This window comes from Balaenoptera physalus (assembly GCF_965194825.1).
Source record: "Balaenoptera physalus genome assembly, chromosome: 1".
NCBI classification, from domain to species: Eukaryota; Metazoa; Chordata; class Mammalia; order Artiodactyla; family Balaenopteridae; genus Balaenoptera; species Balaenoptera physalus.
The window spans coordinates 78,077,098-78,095,050 of NC_138882.1; the positions used below are offsets into that span (position 1 = coordinate 78,077,098).

The window sequence follows — 17,953 nt, forward strand, 5'->3', positions numbered from 1 at the left end:
AGCGTTTAAAAGGTAATGTTGTTAGTGTAGTATTTTATTATAAAAGTAATACATGATCTGTACAGAAAAATTAACAGAGGAAATGAAAAGCACCAATAATTCCACCACCCTGAAACAATCACTTTTAATATATTGGCATATGTTAGTCTATCTCAACATTTTTGAAATCATACATACTTATCTAATTTTTCTCATGTAACCTGTAACATCAGCATTTCCCATGTTTCTACAATCTCTTAATAAAGGTAATTTTCACCGGCTTTGTGGATGTATAACAGAAGAGTCCTGATGGCGAGAAGTGCTGAAGCACAGAAGAAATCAGCAGTCAGTTAGCTGAGACCGTATCGTCTGTGGCTTTGAAAACAGGGAGCTTCAGGATTCACATAGATAACTCTGGAAGAATCATTCTCCTTTAGAACTGCAGCATCCTCTTCTCCTCCTTAAGAGGAATTCAGGACAGAAGACACCAGATCTTGGCCTCTCTGATTCTCTTCCCCAAGTCCCAGGCAAGACAATGAAAACTAAATGTGGTTCTGGTAATCCGACGACTCTGTTTCTTCCTCTGCAACTTCCGGATACGAGAGAAGTGAATAGGTGACTGTATTCTCAGCCTAGAGAAAGCAGAAAGGAGCAATGGGGATCCACAGAGAGGTCACAAGAATGAAGGCAACAGAAGCAGCAGCAGGGGAGAAGGAGAAGGGAGAAGGAAGAGCAGGTGGCTGGGACGGCTCACCTCAATTTTGGCAGCCTCTTCAGCATCAGTGAGATTGGCTGTGGGCAAAAAGAACAGAGATCAGCGGGGGCACAGCCTACCCGCGCTGCTGCTTGAGGCCCAAACCAGGCTTGAGGCGAGGACCACTGAACCCCAACTCAGGCCTGCAGGCCAAAAGCTTCATCCACTACCCGCCCTTGGTATCCCAGACACGGCCTCCCGCACGGGCCACACTAGCAGAGGGAGGTGATCATTTGTGCTGCACTCATTTCAGAGGATCACTGGGTTTTCCTCAAAGCAATCAGGCAGCTTCGGGGATCAGAGATATACTGGGGAGGAGATGGGGGTGTTGAGTATTAGAGTGAAGTAATCCAGATTTTTGCCAGCCACAGATGGTGGCCTTTCCACATTGGCCAGATGTAGTATATCTTTGTTGGAACTTTGAAGGATCTGACACTCCCTGATCTCATAAAGAAAGAAAGCATGAGAGTGAGAGTGAGCAAGGAAGGCTGGAGGGAAGGAAAGAAGGAAGCAAGCAACCCAGCCAGTACTCTCCCTGGTAAATATCTAAAACACATCCAAATGTCCTCATGCTTTTGCCAATAAACTCACTTTGCCAGTGCGAAAAGCAGCCTCAGTAACTGCAAAGCAGCATTCCTCAGGAAGTGGGGAGGGAGTCTGAGACAATGCATCTAGTGTCTTCATTCATCTCCAGGACACAATGAGTCCCTGTGTGCCATGCTCCAACTTCTGGAACAAACCACGTCCTGAATTCTCCTTCTAATGCATCCCTCAACCATCCCGGCAACCTAGCTGTGTCTTTTGGGAAACCATCAGCCCCAATGCCTTCCTGTGAAATAAATGCCTTGTGAAATATATTTATGCCAGTGTAGGTAGAACCAAACATCAAAATGGCTAATCCACTTGTGTTTGGACTTTCTTCTACAGCAGTTTGGTCCTGGTGAAGACTCTGGTCCATATCCCCATTTGGCCTGGCCACAGGACACAGGGGCCTTGCTCAAAGCGCAGCCGGAAAGCTGTGCCATTTTGCTCAAGCTCTCAAACCTGTTGGCTCTGCTCTGAGTCATACTCCAGCCATCGGAGGTGGAGTCCTCGAGGGCTTCTTTCTCCTGTCCGTTTCTGCTGTCTGGGAGTCCCCAGAGAAGGCTCCAGTTTCCTTCGTGCTCTGGCTTTAACTCCAGTCAGGAAGTCGCCTGGAATATTACTGCTCCTTTAACACGTTCCCACTTGGGCCAGGGGTTGGATGGTCACTGAGTCTCAGAATGTCAGACCTGGAAGGGCTTAAAGATCACCCAGGCTAACCCACTCGTCTCCTCAATGAGGTGACTAAACCCCAAGAGGGGGAATGACACTCAAGATTCCATTTTATGATAGTGACAGAGCTAGTGCCAGGCCTGCATTTTAATAAACCTACACGAGTGGGCGTTAGAAACAAGCTTTGCCCACAGAGTAAAGCCCACTAATGCACCTAGTACCCCAGAACTTTCTCAGGCCAAAATCTCCTCTTAATGTTCCACTAAGAGCTGAGCCCTGTTACCCTTACCCAATCATTCCACAGAGACAGACTCTGCAGCAAATCTAAGTTTTATTCCTTAGGGCTCTTTCTCCTTTCCTCTAGAATTTTATCCCCTTAATTCTATTTGCCTTAGTCTTATGACATCTAACCCCAGTCCTCTGTCAGCTCTTCCAAAGCTCCACAGAAAGACCTAAGTATCTCTGATGTCCTGCTCTGGAAATATCCCCAGCATTTCTGACCCTGGAAACTCAGACAAGGCCCTTGCCTCTCTATCTAGGACAGGTGTTCATCTTCTCCTTATCTCCAGTGAGGTCCTCTTTAGGCCCAGGAGCTAGTCTCAGAACTGACCAAGAGATTTGAGCCCCTGCCCTCCTCCCACTGCCCCCTCCCTCTCCTGTGCTCCCAGCAGAACTCACACAAGCAGCTTCTTGATGCACAAGGCAGGGTGTCACTGAGCCCCCAGAGCGGGAGCTGCACTCACCTGGTTCCTCAGGGAGGGTCTCTCCCATTTCCCTGTGCTCAGGGGTTCCTGGGAGAGCTAGGAGGGGCACATAGGAGGTTAGTAGGATTATGGGGTAGGACTCGAGTCTTCAGGACCAAAGACCACCAGAGGCAAGATCGGGTTAGAACCAACACACCCCCTTCTCCCACACAGACGCCTCCCCCCTCCTCCCCACTCCCCAGGGACTGCCCTAGCCTGTAAAAGGGCTGGTCTAGAGAGATGTAAGTTGCCTAGGTTAACAGTAGGGACTCCTGGGACTCTCAGAAAGGCCATTCTATTGCATCTTTCTTAAGCTTGCTCTGCCTTTTAAAAAACACCTCTTTCTCTCTCTCGGTATCTCTCCCTGAATCTCTACATTTACTTATCATCAGTAACTGAGGTCTTGGCTATGAACCAATTGCAAAGTGCTTTGTGAGGTATTAGTAGTATTATTTTCTCTTTGTCAATGGCTCTGAGTCTTTTTTCCCCTTTACTTTCTCTGTATCTGGCTATCTTAAGTGCTTTCTCCCACCAGCAAGCTAGCTTTTCAGTGTTATGAATTGTGACGATTTGCTTATTAGATTTGTATGGCACCTTCCCTTCTCTCTCGGCTCTTTTACATTAGTACTATGGAGGAAGGAGGCTGCTTTCCAAGAGCTGAAATTCTTCAGCTGATCAGTCAGTGAACAAATGTTTATCGATCATCTTGCTGCTTGGCAAGCATGTGCTAGGTGCTGGCGGGGGGGCGGAGGAGGGGGGAGCGCAGAACAAGGAGACGTGGTTACTGCCCTCCTGTGCTCTTGCCAACCCCTTTGGAATACAGCTTAGTTCTTTAAAGGTAGCCTACGTGGATTCCATGACCTGGAATACATTCTTCTGCCCTGCTTCATCTCTCCTTTTTTTCTGCCTCGTGATTTATGGCTTCAATGGCATCAAACTGCCTACAGCAACCTCCTTACTCTTCCCATGATCCCCATCCTAGCCACAATGTTTCTCATTTCCATGTCTTGGCCCCAGGCCTGGGATGCTCTTCTAGCCCTCTTTGCCTGGTTAACTGCTACTCTCAAACATCAGAACTCTCCTCCATAACGATAACTCATACTATGTGTGATACTATGTGATGTTTGCTGTCTGTTAGCTGCCGACTCATTCACCCTCATAACCCTAGGAAGTAGGTTCTATTCGTGGCCTCATTTTTCAGATGAAGAAACTGAGGCACACAGAAGTTGAATGTGATGAGAAAAACAATGTTTATTTTCCTGAAAAAAAAAACTTTGTTTCCCTGAGTTGCTGCCTAGGCATTTTACAGTATGATAACCTGCTTACACCCAGAATCGGAACATTTAAGATAAGGACTTGAATTTAGGATTCCCGCCATAAGTTCTCGCTTTGCTTTTCCTGGGGCCCCTTTTAAAATAACCACTTAGAGTTAAGCCCGCAAAATAGTGTCCTCCACCCCAATCACCGTATAAGTAATAGCTGCTTGCTACACTGTTCTCTCTCTCCTGCTCACCCATGACCTGGGACAGAGGACTGCCACCCCCCTTCCCATTTCTGGGATCTGTAAGTAGCAAGTCTTGTGACTCTACTTCCTTTGCGTGAGTGTACCGAAACTGTACTTTCAATCAAAATGACCCCGGGGTTTTCACTTTCACCAATCTGGGAAGTGAAATCAGATGCTGAGGGAGCTGCCAAGCCCATGTGGGTGGCTTGTGCCTCCTCTTTCAGCAGGTCATGATCGGCATATTCTTAAATTAATACACCAACTCCATCTTCTCAACATATTGCTTAACTCACCCAACGTTATCCAGCTGGTGACCTGAGGAGCTGAGATTTAAACTCAGGCAGTCTGGCCCCACCAGGTGTGCTTCAGTCACGACACAACACTGCATTCCTGTGAAGCCTTCTCTAACTGCCCCGGCCCATGCTGGGTTGCGCCAGCTCTTCTGTCCCCCGTCATAGCCTTTGCATTCTCTAATACTGGTCTTATCCCCTCTAATTATACTGATCAATTTGCATTTCAGTCTTCCCCACAATATTATGAATTCCCTGAGGGCAGAGACTGAACTTCTTTGTCTTGGCATCATCCACAGAGTCTATCACAGTGCTTGACACATAAGCAAGTTTGTTCAGGCCTGTCAAATGAATGAATGAATAAAATATGGGACTATATTTGAATGCTACGGATTCTCTAGCCCAAAGACAAGGGTTCTAGCAATGTTTGGGGTTAGGGCCTTGGCTAAGTAGGGACTGATGACAAGAGGGACCAAGAGGAGGCACAAACCTGAAATCTGCTTTCGCCTGAGGCAGAACCAGGCTACTATGGCACCAGCAATAGCCACTGCAGCAATCCAAGCGACTACAGCCACCGCTATCGTCACCGACAAGGAGTTGCTCCAGCTGGACCCTGGGGAACACAGGCGTCGGAACAGGCAGTACCCATCTCTGTCCTTCCTCCAACGCAACACTCACTTCCCCCCTCAACCTCGCCTGCACAGGATTTCTGGAACTGGGCTTGTGCCTCTCCTATACCCACGTTTCTCTGCTAATCAAATGAAGGCACGCTGTTGAGTGTGTAAGGCAGAGGGAAGGGTTCCTCTTAGTCCTCGGGGATGGCAGGGAGGATGGACCTGACGCCTCCACCACTGTACCCTTGAACAGCCTTGAACTGCCAAGGACATGCCATGCCTTTGAGAGTGAATGGACATATCATGAGACATGAGAAGAAATTAGGAAAACCTCAGCTCTTAGGAATGTCCAGGAGCTTAAGACAACTTCTGCACCAATGAGATAACTCTGTTCCACTGCTGGGCTTGGTGCGACGGGGCCTATATTTCAAAGTGGAACAAGAGCCTTGTCACCTATCACCTGGAAGCTGAGGGCTCCAAGCTCTGGCCAGTACTTAGCAAGGCGCCATGCCCCTGTGCTTTGCCCCAGAGCCCAGGTTTGCTGCTAGGGCAGTTCTCAGATCTCCCTGTAGGTCCATGTGACCTTACCCCTAATTGTCTAATCCCTCTTCTCCCTTCCTTTCATCTTCACAGAGTTCCCACCTTGGACAGTGATGGTCACAGGCTGTGACGAGAACAGTGCCCGCCCGATAAATCCCGTGCAGTGGTACTCGCCACTGTGACTGAGGTTTGCTTGTGGGATAGAGAAGTTGGAACGCAGATAGGAAAACGTCTTGGATTTTCCATTCTGGAAGAATACGACCTTATTCAGAGGGCTGTTTTTCCAGCTGTGGCACCTCAGCACGATGGGCTCCCCTTCCTGAAACACGAGGCTAGGGGTCTGGAGCAGGAGCCAGTCTGAAAGACACAAAGGGACCACAGGACTCAGGAGGTCTTGACTCAAATCCGAGACCCAGACCATCCTTACTGGTGGGCCACTGTGTGTGGAGGGAAGAGCTTAAGTTTGGAATCAGACACCCCTGGTCTGTAATTCTGGCTCCATCATGTATGAGCTCTGTGATCTTGGGCAAATAATTTAAGTCTTCTGGGCCTCCGTTTCCTCGTATGTGAAAATAGTCACAATAATCCCATTAGCTACCTACGGTAGTTCCTGGCACATAGGAGGTGCTCAGGATATGCTTGTCTTCCCGTTCCTGTCCTGCCCAACAGGCCTCTGCAGGAAGGATACAGGAGACCCAATAGTACACTCCCTTCCCTGAGGGAGGGAGGGAGGGAAGGATCCAGTCTGACATAGGAGACAACACGTGAGGGGGACACAACAGAGTCAAGTGTCTTTGGGGAAAGTCACGGACATCTAACAAATATTAGCTTATTTGGTGCATGTTAGTAAAAGTGGAATTTCACTTCAGCGGGGACTTTGTCTAAAGGCAGCAGTGACATGGGTGGGCCATTAGCCTGCTATGTACTTTTTTCCCCCGATTTTCATCCTTTTACTGAGGAAAGAGATATTTAATTTCTTTGCCGTATAGGGAATAGAGGCTAAGGTGGGTACTTATAATCTGACCTCAGCCCACGCACTCCTTTTTCCTAAAGCCATAGGACACAGTAGAGTTGGAATTGGAAAGAAAGGGTAGAAAACAATAGATACGTTGGAAGGGAGCCGGGACATGAGAAAGAAATGACAACAGCCACACGTGTGCTAGTCAACCACGCTTAGCCCCTTCAGCAGATCGGAATGATGCCAAAAAAGTCTACACTGGCTGCTGAGCCTGCCACAAATGCAGGTGAAAATGTTCAATACTGAGGGAGGGAGTGACAATGAAGAGAAAACTCTGGGCCACGGCTACAGTGGGACAATCCAGAGGGAAGGTGGGGAGCACCAGATCTTGCGACTTGGGTCACACAAGCTAGAAAACCCCACCTCTCCCACTGGGGAGACACCCCTCCGTTCCACCCATTTCCTCCCATACCATCCTGTGTATTCCTCCTCTTGAGGAACTCAGGCCCTGGCTAGACGTTCCACTCCAGGATTAGGTGAGCAGTCCTGGTTCCCTAGACTGCCTCTTTTATAACGGTTGGATTGGGGTAGGTGGGAATGCTGAGAATTGTGAAGATTTTTTTAAATGAAGTAGAACCCAGAGAAAATGTCAAAGCTGCTTCCATGTAGCACCAGCAACCAATTCTTGCACTTCTCCTCCCTGTCTGGGTAATCCCCTCTACTGAAGGTGCACATCATATGAACAGCACTTTCTTCTCGGCAAAGTCTCTACTGGTACCAGGTTGTAACCTGGACAGTGGAAGTGCCAGCCTTAGGCTGCTTTGTGCAAGAGGGCCACCTTAGGTCTCCTCGAGGACAATTTCTTGGTGCAGATCTTGAGGGCAGGGCCCGGCTTCATGTTCACGGCACTCACGAGGTGTTCTTTAAGTCAGAAAAGGGCCTTTGCATCCATCTCCTGGGAACAAAACTCCTCTGCAATCTCCTGGAAGCCTAGTAGAGAAGCAATAAACTCATATACCTCCTCTGCACTCCAGTGGCTAAGATTACTGGACAGGAACACAGGGTTGATGCCATGAATCCTGGTGTAGGCACAGCTGTATGGAGGTTCCCTGGGTCACATTCCCCATGTCCAGCTCTCACCGATAAAGGCCCAGGGACATTGGAGAGAGTCCTTTACCATGACTGGAATTCTCTGAACCCCAGCTAGAGTCCTCTTGACCCCTGTGGCACTTGCCCTGGATCTTAGCATGGGTGATGGCAGAGGAGCTGCAGCTGGGTCCGCACTGGTGAACACAAGCATAGTGGGCTTCCTGAAACTCTTTCATGTTTCTCCTCTTCAACCAGAACTGGCAGCTACAGTTCACACTGTACCTTTTAGTACAAGTCATGGAGCAGAAACTCTTGGAGTCACAAAACTGTTCTCCAGGAATGTACTTCCCACAGTGCTGGAACTTCAGGAGATTTGTCTTCTTGACTCCTCAGCAGATGGGCTGTCCCCTACCCAGGGGCCACCTGACTGATTCTCATTCAGCCCTGTCGGGAGGCCAGTCTGTAGTGGCTTTTCAGTAATGGAGAACAACACACTGGGACAGGTTCTGCTCCGTCCTGGATACCAAAGCCCTCAATCACGTGGGTGAGCATCTGGGGCTTCACAATGGCTTGTGGAGGTTTGTTTGAGTCACCATTTATCTGGACCCCATGGCTAGTGTAGGAGGAGGTGCTGATGGGCAGGGGCCACGGCTGCTAATTCACTGCTTGGTGAATTAGCCTTCCCACTGGTCACTAGTTCAGCTTCTTCTCCAAGCCTGCTCTCCTCCTCCGTGGCCTTGGGGCTCTCTGCTACTGGAGAAGCCCTGGCAGGAGCACGGAACCCAATGTGGACACATCATCGCCCTCCTCTTTGCATTTGACAGCCAGCGTCTGGGTTTGCCCGGCAGGTGCACGGACTGCATGCAGAAGACAACAGGGACCTGGGGGAGGCTCAACAGGGGAATAGCGTTCTGGGTGGAGCTTCGGGCTGAGCCTGTTGTCCCTCAGTGCCAAGTTCTTTACCTGAACTGCATCTACCTGGACTCCAGCAGCCTGAGCAGACAGCCCCTCCTGCTGGACGACTGCCACTGTCCTAATAGGCATCAGGATGCGTTGAGAAGCTAGAGGCACATTCTGGGCCAAGGTCTGGTTTACCTGGAATAGGTTTCCCAGCTGTGGTCTTAGATGCATCTGGGCCTGGGACAGGTTGAGGGGGAGGAGGTGGCGTTCCCCAGTAGCACAGATTGGGTCACAGTGGTAACACTGGGAGAGCTCACTGTGGGATTGGCTGGTGAGCTGGGAGGCTGATGCAGTGGCCAGATTGACTGAGGCCGGGGTGGCGCTCAGCTGCTGCGTTGTGCTGGTGTCTGGGGGAGCTGGCCTGCTGACTAGCAGCAGTTGCGGCCACTAGATGGCAGCCAGGCTGTGCAGCTGGGCCTGCTGAGCTGCTGCTGGACACGAACTGGTGGAGATACTGAGGCCCACGGAGCTGCCCCTGCAGTGCCTGCTCTGCCTGCTGTTTAGACCGTGGCCCTGAGCTGTCTGGGAACGAGCGCCACCACCTGAGTGGGGACTCCCATCGGTGCAGTCGGCGTTCTGTTGACTCGAGTCTCCATGACAGTGGCCCAGGGTCCCCACGGCTGGCGCTCTGGCTCCAGGCCTTCACATCTAGCTCGTCACCTAGGTCCTTCAGGGCGGCGTCCACCTCATGGGCCAGGGCTCCTTGTCAACGCACCTGCTCAGTCTCGGGGGAGGGATCTCTCACCTCCACCCCTTCCTAGAGAGGCAGGAGCACTGAGGTTGAGGCCCTGCCAGGCCTCTGGGGCTTCCCTCCAGGACTGTCTTTTCCTGCTGAGCACAGAGGGTAGAGATTGCAGGCCTGGAGCTGCAGGCCCACCGGGCCTAGATACCTTTGAGGAGAATTTGAGAATTGGGTGAGGGAAGGGGACTAAGTGAAGAATAGCAATGACAATATTCATCATAATCACACTGCAGCTTTTCTCCATGGAGAACGTATTTCTTGCCAGGAGCTTTGGAGGATCATTGATCGGTTCAGCAAACATTTATTAAGCCCTGTCCTGTGCCTGGGGCTGGATATAAAAGGTGGTTAAGACACAACTTTCACCTCAAGTTGCACAGAGGGCAGGGGGGCAGGGAAATGCTGATTCTCACCGGAACCTGATGGGGGAGGCAGTAGTATCTCCACTGAGCAGATGAGGAAACTGAAGCTCAAAGGTAAATGAAATTATCATGTTTACATGGCTAGCAATTTCCAGGGCTAGGATTCAGTTGTGGTCTGTCTGTGCATTCGACTCTGCCATAAAAATGGAAGGATTTCTGTGAATTAGGGATTTCCTTCTGCTTCTCTCATACCCAGCTGCCTGTCAGTGGCCTTGTCACCTTCTTGCTCAATCAGCACCGAGACAAAAGAGCCCAACATATTCTGAGAAATCTCTTAGGAACTTCCACCTCACCACACATACTAAGCAATGGGGTGCGTGAAAAGGGAAATGAGTGGACAAAAGCCCCTTCAAACAACTCACAGCCATGCTTCCCAGTAAGCAGGCAATTCCCCTTTCTGAAAAACCTCTCCCATATAAGCAGATTCCTTCTATCCTTGTTGTCCCAGACTCTCCCAGGCCTTCCTCCACTGACCGGAAATCACATCCAGATGCACAGGGTCGCTGAGGCTGGTCTGCTCTCTCTGACACCTGTAGTCTCCGCTGTCATTGCTGCTGGCCTTAAAGCTATAGCTGGGCTGGTTCTGGCTCTGGATGGAGCTCCCATTATGGAACCACAGGGTGAGGTTGCCTTCATACAAGTTGGTCCCCTGACACATCAGCGTCACGTCATCCTCCTTGAGCACATTGATCCACGCAGGCTGAATGTTCACCACAGCCTTCGGGAGACCTGCTGAGGGGCAGAGAGAGAAGGCAGCATGAGGAAAGGGACCCCAAGGGCCTAAGCAGACCCCAAATCGCAGATGATGGAAAACTGTGGCCATGCTGGAGACATCAAGAGAGGAACCCAACGCAGAACTGTTCTGCAACTAAAGGCAATTCCTGCAACTCATGCAGCCCACACAGGGGCCCCCAGGAACCCAGGTTCTCTCAGGGAGCTTGGCTCCTACTCAGGGGAGAGGACAAGAGGTAGGGGAATGGGAGAGGGGGCAAACACACACACACACACACACACACACACACACACACACACACACACACACACACACAGAGACATGCACACACATACTACACATACATCGTTTGGGGAATCACTTTCCTCCCCTGTGGTGCCAGGCTGAGAGTCAGGCATCACGTTTCTGTTCTGACTTCTTCCATTCTTTCTTTTTTTTTTTGGAATAAAAATTTTTATTCGTATAGTTGCTGTGCAATATTACATAAGTTACAGGTATACAATAAAGTGATTCACCATTTTTAAAGGTTATACTCCATTTGTAGTTTTTATAAAATATTGGCTATATTCTGTTGTACAATGTATCCTTACAGCTTATTACTGTTTTTTGAATTTTAGAATTTTATTTATTTTTTTATACAGCAGCTTATTATTAGTTTCTTTTTTCCTTAAGATGTATTTATTTCTAAATAAAAAGAAATAAATACATCTTTAAAAAAAAGAATGGAAGAAGTCAGAACAAAAAAAAAGATATATTATTTTATTTTTTTGGCTGTGTCGGGTCTTAGTTGCGGCATGAGGGATATTTGTTGCAATGTGGGATCTTTAGTTGTGGTGCGCTGGCTTCTTTCTAGTTGCGGCGTGTGGGTTCTCTCTTCTCTAGTTGTGGCACACAGGCTCCAGGGCGCGTGGGCTCTGTAGTTTGTGGCCCGTGGGCTCTAGTTGTGTGGGCTTAGTTGCCCTACGGCATGTGGGAATCTTAGTTCCCTGACCAGGGATCGAACCTGTGTCCCTTGCATTGTAAGGCAGATTCTTTACCACTGGACCACCAAGGAAGTCCCCGTTCTTTATCCTTTAGAATAGACCTGTCCTGACACCCAAGCACAGAGGAGTCTCTGTGGCCTCAGAAGAAAAAGAAAGAGGCGAAAGGCTGGCAGGCCAGTCTAGGGAGCCCTGCGTTCAGTGGCCCAGGTAGAGCCCCACCCCACTACCAGTCCTGGGAGGTGGAGAGGTTAGTGGTGCAGAGAAAGCAGTGCCCAGCAGTGTTCATCCCACCAAGCTGCAACCAATGGTATCTCCTATTTGTGTCCAAGGGAACAGGCCCTGAAGCCTTCAGATACATGCAAAGTAGAGGATTTATCAACCCATGGGGTTAACCTAAGCAAATAGTGTGATTTTGCATGTGGCTGAAACTAAAATGGCCTGGGTTCGTGATTTAGTTTGGAGAGAGGAAGGCAACTGAGACAGAAGACAGTTATTTTCTGTGACAGAATCTGTGAGGTCTCACTGGAACAGGAACAGAAAGGCTGTGCCCCGTGGCTGCCCATCCCTGGCTTCCCTGGGAGGAAGGGAAGGAGGAAGGAGAAGGGGGCAGGGCATCTTGCGGGAACAATTACTCTTTCCTGGTTCTACCTCAGTCCTGGGTTGCTGGTGCATCCAGAGCACCTCCAGACAGGGTGCAGGGAGCAGAGATAGAGAGAGTAGCTGGGGGAGGGAGAGGATGTGGTGAGCACTTACCAGGTTTCCCAGCAACAGGAGCTGTAAGAGAGAAAGCAAAGATCAGCCTACTTTCTCATTAGATATGATGATTCATCATTATAAATAATCACCTCCTTGCAAATCCCCTTAACTCTCTTGCCGGTCTCTGTCTGCTTTACGTCCCACCTGGGTTGTCCATGCCTTTACTTCTTCAGCCGTGTGTTAATGAAATTACCACATAAGCAGGCAGGTTGGTATCTCTGTAAATTTACTGTCTCCATATTCAAAAGGACACTAAACTGCCGTTCTGGCACTTTTTCTCTAGTACGTTTGCTCTGCGGCTCTTGGTAGGGACACTCATTTTTTCCTCACTCCTCAAACTGTCCAGTCCTCTGCCTCCCGTCCCGTCTCACTCAAAGATGATGCCTTCCTTTATCCTTCACAGAGAAAACAAACACAGTTAGACAGGAGGTCTCACATCTTCCCCCAACTAAATCATCTAACCTATTGCATCTCTATCCATCTTCCTTTCTTGGTTTTCACTGAGGACATCTCTCCTCCTATCTGTGGTCAGTCTCTATCCTGGGTCACATTCCCTTTCACCCGCTCAAGGATTTTCCCCTCTCTGTTATTCCCTTTCTCCTCTGCCTCACCCATTTCTCCTTCTCAGCTGGACCTTTCCTATCAACATAAATATATCCCAGGATCTTTCACTGAAAGGAAAAAAATCTCACTTGACACCACATATAATTCCAAAATTATTTTTCTGCTCCCTTTCCCAGCCTGATTTCTCAATTCGTTTTCTACAAAGGCTGTTGTCATTTCTTCTCTTTCCAATCACTGTTTCATTCTCTGCAATTTGAACTCTCCCCTCACCAGTCCACTAAAACTTTTCTTGTCAAAATCACCAATGATCTCAATGTCAAATCAAGTGGACACATTCTATTTCTCTCCCAGGTTCCCCCATGTAAGTGTATATCTTCACCATCTGCCCAGGTACTCGTGCCTGAAAACTCCAAGTCCTCTTTTTATTCCTCTCTCTCTCCCAAACCCTATCGGCCTTTGCACCAGTAAAGTTGTGATCATCTTGCTTCCAGTTAGCTCTTGAATGCGTCAGCTTCAGTCCATGTTCACACTATTTTAGGTCACCAGCAGCTTTCTCCCATCTCCTAACTTATCCCTTCCCTTATTTTGTTCCCCCGACAATTCATTCCCCATAGAGAAGCTAGAGTTATTTTTTAAATAACAAATCAGATAATATCACCCTCCTGCTTACAAGCCTTCAGTGCTCTTCCTTTGCTCTGAAAATAAAATGTAAATATTTACAAGGCCACACCTGACACAAGCCCTGCTCACCTCTCCAGCCTCATCTCGAGCCACACTTCCCCTACTCATTGAGCTCCAATAACACCAGACCTCTTCACATTCTTCAGACTTGGGGCTTTTCTGTATGCTGATCCCTCTACTCTAAACCTGCTTCCTTTGTATCTTCAGATGGCTTAATCCTTAACATGCTTCAGGTCTTAGCTTAAAAGTCATTTCCTCAGAAAACTCTTGCCATATCATCCTGTTAATGTAGGCTGTTCTCTCATGTCCCCCGCAACAAGTGTTCTTATCAGAGTATCCTGTTGACAGCTTCATAGCCATTTTCCAATTAATATTTATGCATTTGTGTTCCTTTATTTACTGTTTATATCCCTCAGTAGAATGTAAGCTCAAAGAGGGCAGTGGCCATATTAATTTTATTTGCCAGTGCTCTGGAAATCATTCATTGAGTCCATCTAGGTGGGAGATAAGAGAGCCAAAAATTGTGTTGACAATAGAACGTAAAGATGAGGACACGGGCATGAGAGAAATTTAAGAGGGAGAGAGAACGTGGCACTTGAAGAGATATGGGGGTCTTGTAAATGGGTGACTAGGAAAAACATTAGTTGTGCTCACACAAATATAAATGTTAGGAGGAGAAGAACATTTGTGAGGGGAAGATGATAGTTGGATTTTGAATGTGTGTTGTTTCTGAGCTGACAAATCAATTTGGAGGTCTCCAACCAGCAGGTGGAAATATGAAATTGTACTTGACACAAACAAGAAAGATAGGTTTGGAAATCATTGACACAGAAGTGATAGCTGAAAAGCAGAGTGTGTAGGGCTGACAATGTGGCAGTGCAGGGAACGGGTAAAGAAGTAGGACTAAGAGGAGGAGGAAGAGAAGAAACAAGTAAGAGATGAGAAAAGTAGAGAGAAGTCACCTTCCATTTATTCATTCAACAAATATTAGTGAATACTAAATATGTTCATACTCAGTATAATACTGTCACTGTGAGGGAGGCAAAGACCTTGTGCTTTAGGTCAGGAAGGCTGTCTCTCTTGTTCAGTGAGAAATCTCCAAGTCCTAGAACAGAGCCTGCACATAGCATTTATTTAATGTTTAAACAAGGCAGTTTGTGGAATCTTGGAAAGCAGAGAATATGTGTACACACTGCCTGGCTCTAGATGAGAATCTACTTTTAAGAGTAGAATTGGAGCTTTATAAAGTAGGCAGTGGAGCAGCGCTGAAGTCATTTATGAAGTACAGTGACTCAGCCATAGCTGTAGTTGAAGAAGTCATGGCCTCAGTGTACAGCATGGATTTGGAGAACAGGAGACAGGACAGTCAAGACTGGATCAGAAGGTGGTGTAAAGATGGAGTTACTGAGCAATGAAGACCTAAATATGGCGGCCCAGATGAGAATGGAAAAGACAGAGTAAATCCTTGTGACTTAGCAAAAGGGCAAATGGATAAAAATTCCAAAAGTCTCTCCCAGGAGTCTTGTCTAGGCATCACATTGGTATCACTACAGCAGAGGTAGGGAAGCATGCCACTACTCCAGGCCTGAGCTTCTCCATACGAAAAGTGAGGTAGTTCAGTGCTCCTTTTTCATGCTATTCTGCTTCAATCCATTTCATCCTGCTCATGGGAGGATACTCTCGCTTCCTCACCTCCACCTCCTGCCCCAGTATCATCCATTATTGAGGGCCAAGGCTCCCAGAGCTGAACAGATTTTACTATCGATCATAGTACATAACTTGGAAAGTGGCTGCATGTCCTCTGGGACCACACTGAAGCAGATTTGAGGGTAGATACTCTAGAAATTGAGCTTGGGGAGACATTCCTGGCAATAAGGCTCCCCTACTCGGCCTTCCCTAGACTCTTCCACCCACCAGCACTATCAGTCCCTGGTCCCTAGTTCACAGCTGAGAACATGGTCAGAAAGGAGCGCTCAATTGCAGCCTAAGATCCTGTCTTTCTATTCAAACGGTGACAGGACGTATCCCCATGTTTGTGCAGTGCAAAGAGACATGCATGATTCCTCTGGTCCCACAACTGATTTTAGAATTGCCTGGCTTATGTATTCTCTGATCCCCATTCCCTGGATAACCCAGACCCTCCTGTGCTTTTTCCCAGGGGAATCTCCTTTCACATAAAGAGAATACGCTTCTGCTGCCTGAAGTGGTTTCAGGAGCACAGAGAACAGCCACTGCCCCCAACCACAATGTGTTCCCCCCACCTCCTATTTGCCTAAGACAGCATTAGCCCTCTCACCTAAGATACGGTCCCAGTGAAACACAAATTTCTAAGGAAGGTAAACACCTTGGCCACTCATTAGTCCTTCAAGTCTAGGTCACTAGACTTTCCTCACAGCTGGCTCCGCTCTGGGGGGTGGCAGAGCACCAGGGACTTTGGTGCTGAGTGAAATTGGGCAAAAGACTTTAAAAAAAATGAACTCTTCTGGGCTTCCCTGGTGGTGCAGTGGTTAAGGATCTGCCTGCCAATGCAGGGGACACGGGTTTGAGCCCTGGTCCAGGAAGATCCCACATGCCGCGGAGCAACTAAGCCCATGCGCCACAACTACTAAGCCTGCGCTCTGGAGCCCACGAGCTACAACTACTGAGCCCACGCGCCACAACTACTGAGCCTGCGCGCCTAAAGCCTGTGCTCCACAACAAGAGAAGCCACCGCAATGAGAAGCCCATGCACCACAACAAAGAGTAGCCCCCACTCACTGCAACTAGAGAAAGCTCACGTGCAGCAAGAAAGATCCAACTCAGCCAAAAATAAATAAATTAATTAATTAAAAAAAAAAAGACCTCTGCCAATTTCATAATTTGCCAAGGCCAGCAAGGTTGTCAGAATCTGATTTTCATCAGCCTGCCTTCACCCTCCTGACTTTCCTGACGTGCTTCCCGCGCCAGCCCTCATCCTTGCCCAAAGCTCAGCCCCAACCGAGGTGGCAGCAGCTGAGTTAGAAAAGCATGCCTGCCTCTGTCCCTGCTCCACTGTCCCCCCTGGGACCCTGCCTCACCCAGGAATAGCAGAGCCGTCCACAGTAGCATGTGGCCCAAAGGATGGCAGGATGTGCAGTCAGCTCGGTCACTCCTGGCAGCAGGGAGGGCTAGGAATGAGGGCATCCCCATCACCTCCTGGAGAGAGCAGGTTGGCTCTGACAGCCCAGCACGGCAGACACAGACTTCTCTCGAGGCTTGACAGATTCCACCCCAGAGAACAGACAAATTCTGGAGTCCAAAAGAGGAAGTGAAAAGAAGTGTTGTTTTTGTCATTGGCTCCTCCCCTTCCACCCTCTTTCATCTCAACTTTTCCCTCCCAGAAGTTCAGGGTTTCCCAGAATCAATCTGGCTCAGTCCCACTCCAAGTTCACAGAAAATGTGGAAACTGGGAAACAGATTCTCCTCTTCCTCTGGGGCCACAGCTGGGCTCAGCCTCTGGGAGAAGAGGGGAATAAATGGTCACCCAAACTCAGCTCAGAACCTCCTGTCTGTCTCTCTGCTTAGAAAAGGCGATGGAGGAGAGTGAGTCAGAAGACTCCCCGTACTTCTAGATCTATTTAGAGGCGCAGACACTGGCATCAGACCCCTCCTGAGATCGAGCATAGCGACTTGTGGCCACCCCCCACCATTTGATTTTCTTTATTATCATAATCCTGACTCTGTTTTGGATTGTGGAACAAGGACAAAGACGTGTGTCAGAGTGGCAATAGGATGATCACACCCATCCTCTTATTCCCCTTTGTCGTTCACGCTTGTACTCATTCCTCCAACAAATATCCTTGAGCAGCAATTAGTGCCCTGGTTCTTTATCTTTCTTACCCATCACTGTTCTTATCACTATGGCATGGTCAAAGAGCAGGGCTTTAGAGCTGTGTAAGTCTAATTTTGAATGACAGGTAGCTTCTCAGAACTACAGATTCCACATCTGTATAAATGAAGATTAGCGTGCCCGTCCTTCAAGCAGGGTTTCTCAGCCTCAGTACTATTGACATTTGGGGCCAAATAATTCTCATTGTGAGGACCTGTCCTATACACTGTAGGATGTTTAGCAGCATACCTGACCTCTAGGGGCACCCCCTAGTTGTGAAAAAAAAAATGTCTCTAGACATTGGCAAATGTTCTCTTGGGGACAACATTGCCCCTGGTTGAGAACCACTGCACTCAAGGTTTTTGAAAATTAAAAGAGAATTTGCGTGCTAGCAAAGTCCCTGGCGTGTTGTGGGTATCCAGTCAATGCTAGTTTCCCTTTTTTGATTTCTGTTGTCATCCTCATCAATATTTGTTCACCCTCAACATCCCCAGAACATGAGTTGCTCTGTGATCTCTCTTGGGGCCCTCTGCTGGGGCCTCT

The 17,953-nt window shown here is 48.4% G+C and overlaps 1 protein-coding gene across 7 annotated transcripts; it reads right to left on the reverse strand.

The window, feature by feature from the left end:
• FCGR2B (Fc gamma receptor IIb) lies at positions 1 to 16,978 on the reverse strand. 7 transcript variants are annotated; one of them, XR_014267782.1, is made up of 9 exons: positions 16,620 to 16,978; positions 12,316 to 12,336; positions 10,321 to 10,578; positions 5,781 to 6,035; positions 5,015 to 5,137; positions 2,731 to 2,787; positions 1,325 to 1,459; positions 734 to 771; positions 561 to 611 (listed from the first exon to the last, which is right to left on the reverse strand). XR_014267782.1 is itself a non-coding variant. In XM_082475894.1 (8 exons), the coding sequence occupies exons 1-8, from the start codon at positions 16,873 to 16,875 to the stop codon at positions 522 to 524; spliced, it is 1,095 nt and encodes a 364-aa protein (XP_082332020.1). In that variant the 5' UTR covers positions 16,876 to 16,978; the 3' UTR covers positions 1 to 521. The 7 variants fall into 7 exon arrangements, 4 of the variants coding, with proteins under 4 accessions (XP_082332020.1, XP_082332019.1, XP_082332022.1 ...); XM_082475894.1 differs by lacking the exon at positions 1,325 to 1,459 and having other exon boundaries at positions 1 to 611; positions 10,321 to 10,575; XM_082475893.1 differs by lacking the exon at positions 1,325 to 1,459 and having other exon boundaries at positions 1 to 611.
• Between the last annotated feature and the right edge of the window lie 975 nt (positions 16,979 to 17,953).

What these genes read in the sequence shown, in the direction of transcription:
- FCGR2B (XM_082475893.1), bottom strand. Translation starts at nt 16,875, where the DNA reads ATGACAAAAACAACACTTCTTTTCACTTCCTCTTTTGGACTCCAGAAT. An exon ending in GACGGCTCTGCTATTCCTGG is followed by an intron (nt 12,337 to 16,619) that starts GTGAGGCAGGGT and finishes TCTCTCTTACAG; the next exon opens with CTCCTGTTGCTGGGAAACCT. An exon ending in GCATCTGGATGTGATTTCCG is followed by an intron (nt 6,036 to 10,320) that starts GTCAGTGGAGGA and finishes TGTGTCTTTCAG; the next exon opens with ACTGGCTCCTGCTCCAGACC.